This window comes from Triticum aestivum, chromosome 3B, assembly GCF_018294505.1.
Source record: "Triticum aestivum cultivar Chinese Spring chromosome 3B, IWGSC CS RefSeq v2.1, whole genome shotgun sequence".
Taxonomy (NCBI): Eukaryota; Viridiplantae; Streptophyta; class Magnoliopsida; order Poales; family Poaceae; genus Triticum; species Triticum aestivum.
This window is the reverse complement of record NC_057801.1, coordinates 34,998,241-35,000,130: the sequence shown is the minus strand read 5'-3', so window position 1 is coordinate 35,000,130 and position 1,890 is coordinate 34,998,241. Positions and strand designations below refer to the sequence as shown.

At 45.7% G+C, this 1,890-nt stretch overlaps 1 protein-coding gene across 1 annotated transcript; it reads left to right on the top strand.

The window, feature by feature from the left end:
• Positions 1-228: 228 nt before the first annotated feature.
• LOC123064592 (uncharacterized) lies at positions 229-1,443 on the top strand. Its single transcript, XM_044488044.1, has 2 exons — positions 229-549; positions 1,097-1,443. The coding sequence occupies exons 1-2, from the start codon at positions 409-411 to the stop codon at positions 1,334-1,336; spliced, it is 381 nt and encodes a 126-aa protein (XP_044343979.1). The 5' UTR covers positions 229-408; the 3' UTR covers positions 1,337-1,443.
• Positions 1,444-1,890: the final 447 nt, after the last annotated feature.

Below are 1,890 nucleotides of genomic sequence, written 5' to 3'. Positions count from 1 at the left end.
ACGCTGGTTGAGGAAAATCGCAAATTAACTCGGGTGGTTGACCAACAGGTGTCCCATCAGACGCGTGCTAGCAGGAGTAACAATCCAACTGCCAGCAACGCCATTCCATCCGCTTGATCGCTCTGCATATACGACGCGATGTTGACACAGGTCGCTGGAGTGTCATACCTCAAGTTCAGACATCTCCTTTCTCACCCGCTTGCTCCAGAGGTAAGCATTCCAGTGGACATCAGTAGTACAATTTCTCATATAGTTCGCGTCAATGCCTATAAATCCGCCCCTCCCCACCTCCAATCCCAGTATCCCACCACATCAATCAACAAGCCCCCAAGACCAATAAGCCCCCCTGCATCTGAGTGTCGAGTGGAGCCAGAGTTTGCTCGGAGAGATTAAATTTAACCCATCGAGATGGCGTCGCAGGCGATCGAGGTGAACAGGGAGGGCGCGGAGGTGTACCATGGTGCGGCGCTGTGTGCCGAGAAGGCGGTGGAGCTGTTGGCAGAGACCAACATGCCACTGGGCCTGCTGCCGCTAGCGGACATCGTGGAGGTAGGCTACAACCGCTCCACGGGCTTCTTGTGGCTGCTCCAGAAGAAGGCGCTCACGCAGGACGTGGATTTTTAGAGCATATGCATCCAGGCCCTGCTATCCTAGCTCTCCAATATCGCTTTAAGATCCGTGCGGTACAACTAAGTTTCTATACAAAATTTTCTCTTTTTTGCTTCTCCCACATAGAACATATCTTGAAGTTGGAACCTATGCAGGATGGCAAAGCTTTCTAACTAGAATCTAGGATAAATCTTTCAGATTTTTTTGTCCGACGTAAATACTAAAAATATGATTTTTTAATCAAAAAAAACGTATTTTGTATATTTATGTTTGACAAAAAAATCTGTACGATTTATCCTAGATTCTACTCAGAAAGCTTTGTCACGCCGCATAGGTTTGAACTTCTAGATGTGTTCTATGTGGGAGAAACAAAAAAGAGAAATGTACTTGCACGGATCTTAAAGCAAAAAATGGATGGCTGGATAGAGAGGGCCTGGGTGCATATGCTCTAAAATATATTTTCGCACTCACGCACACCTTCAAACAGATCGGGAGGCTAGTCTCGTATGCCACCGAGGTGACGGCCTTTGTCGAAGACCGCAAGATGAAGCGCATCACGGGGGTTAAGAGCACGGAGCTCCTCATCTGGGTCACCGTCAGTGACATGTACATCGACAAGAACGACCACTCAAAGATCAGTTTCAAGACGCCCACCGGACTGCGAAGGACCTTCCCTGTCTCCGCCTACGGAAAGGAGGACGACAACAAGCACGACGTGGCCAAATAAGAGACCACGGCTGGCATACAGAGTTTGACATTACGATGAATACTACATGTACTTATTTTCTGTATATATGAACTGTTTTAATAAAGTGAGATTACGAAGTTGTAATACACTACTTTGGTATTTTGCCGGATTTTAAATGGCAGCCAATCAGAAATGTCCTCTCATTTTGCATGGCTCCTTAAATCATAGTAAGTCGAGTCATTCATGCCAAAGGCCAACTCCAACGTGCCGATCTAAATGGACATAGACTTAGTCCGCTATTTGTCCGTTTGGGATGACTGGAGACACGCCGTCAGGCCGCATCTGCCCAAATCTAGTCAGTGCGCCCAACTGGCCCACCCATTTAGACTTTCATGCATATAAATCCAATTAAAAAGAGAATATTGCAGATAGTTGAAACAAAATAAATCACATAATTTTTACATCGTAATAATAAATAGTTTACAACCAAATAAAAATCACATAGTATTCGTGCTAGTCACATCTTTACAGTCTTGGAGCAGGAGAGCACCTAGGCTTCATGCACATATTGTAGTGAGATGCCAATCCAGTAT

Bases quoted from the DNA above. Each gene is read 5' to 3' on its own strand.
- LOC123064592 (XM_044488044.1), top strand. From the start codon at position 409: ATGGCGTCGCAGGCGATCGAGGTGAACAGGGAGGGCGCGGAGGTGTAC. The intron at 550-1,096 runs GTAGGCTACAAC...ACCTTCAAACAG, and splicing joins CGCTAGCGGACATCGTGGAG to ATCGGGAGGCTAGTCTCGTA.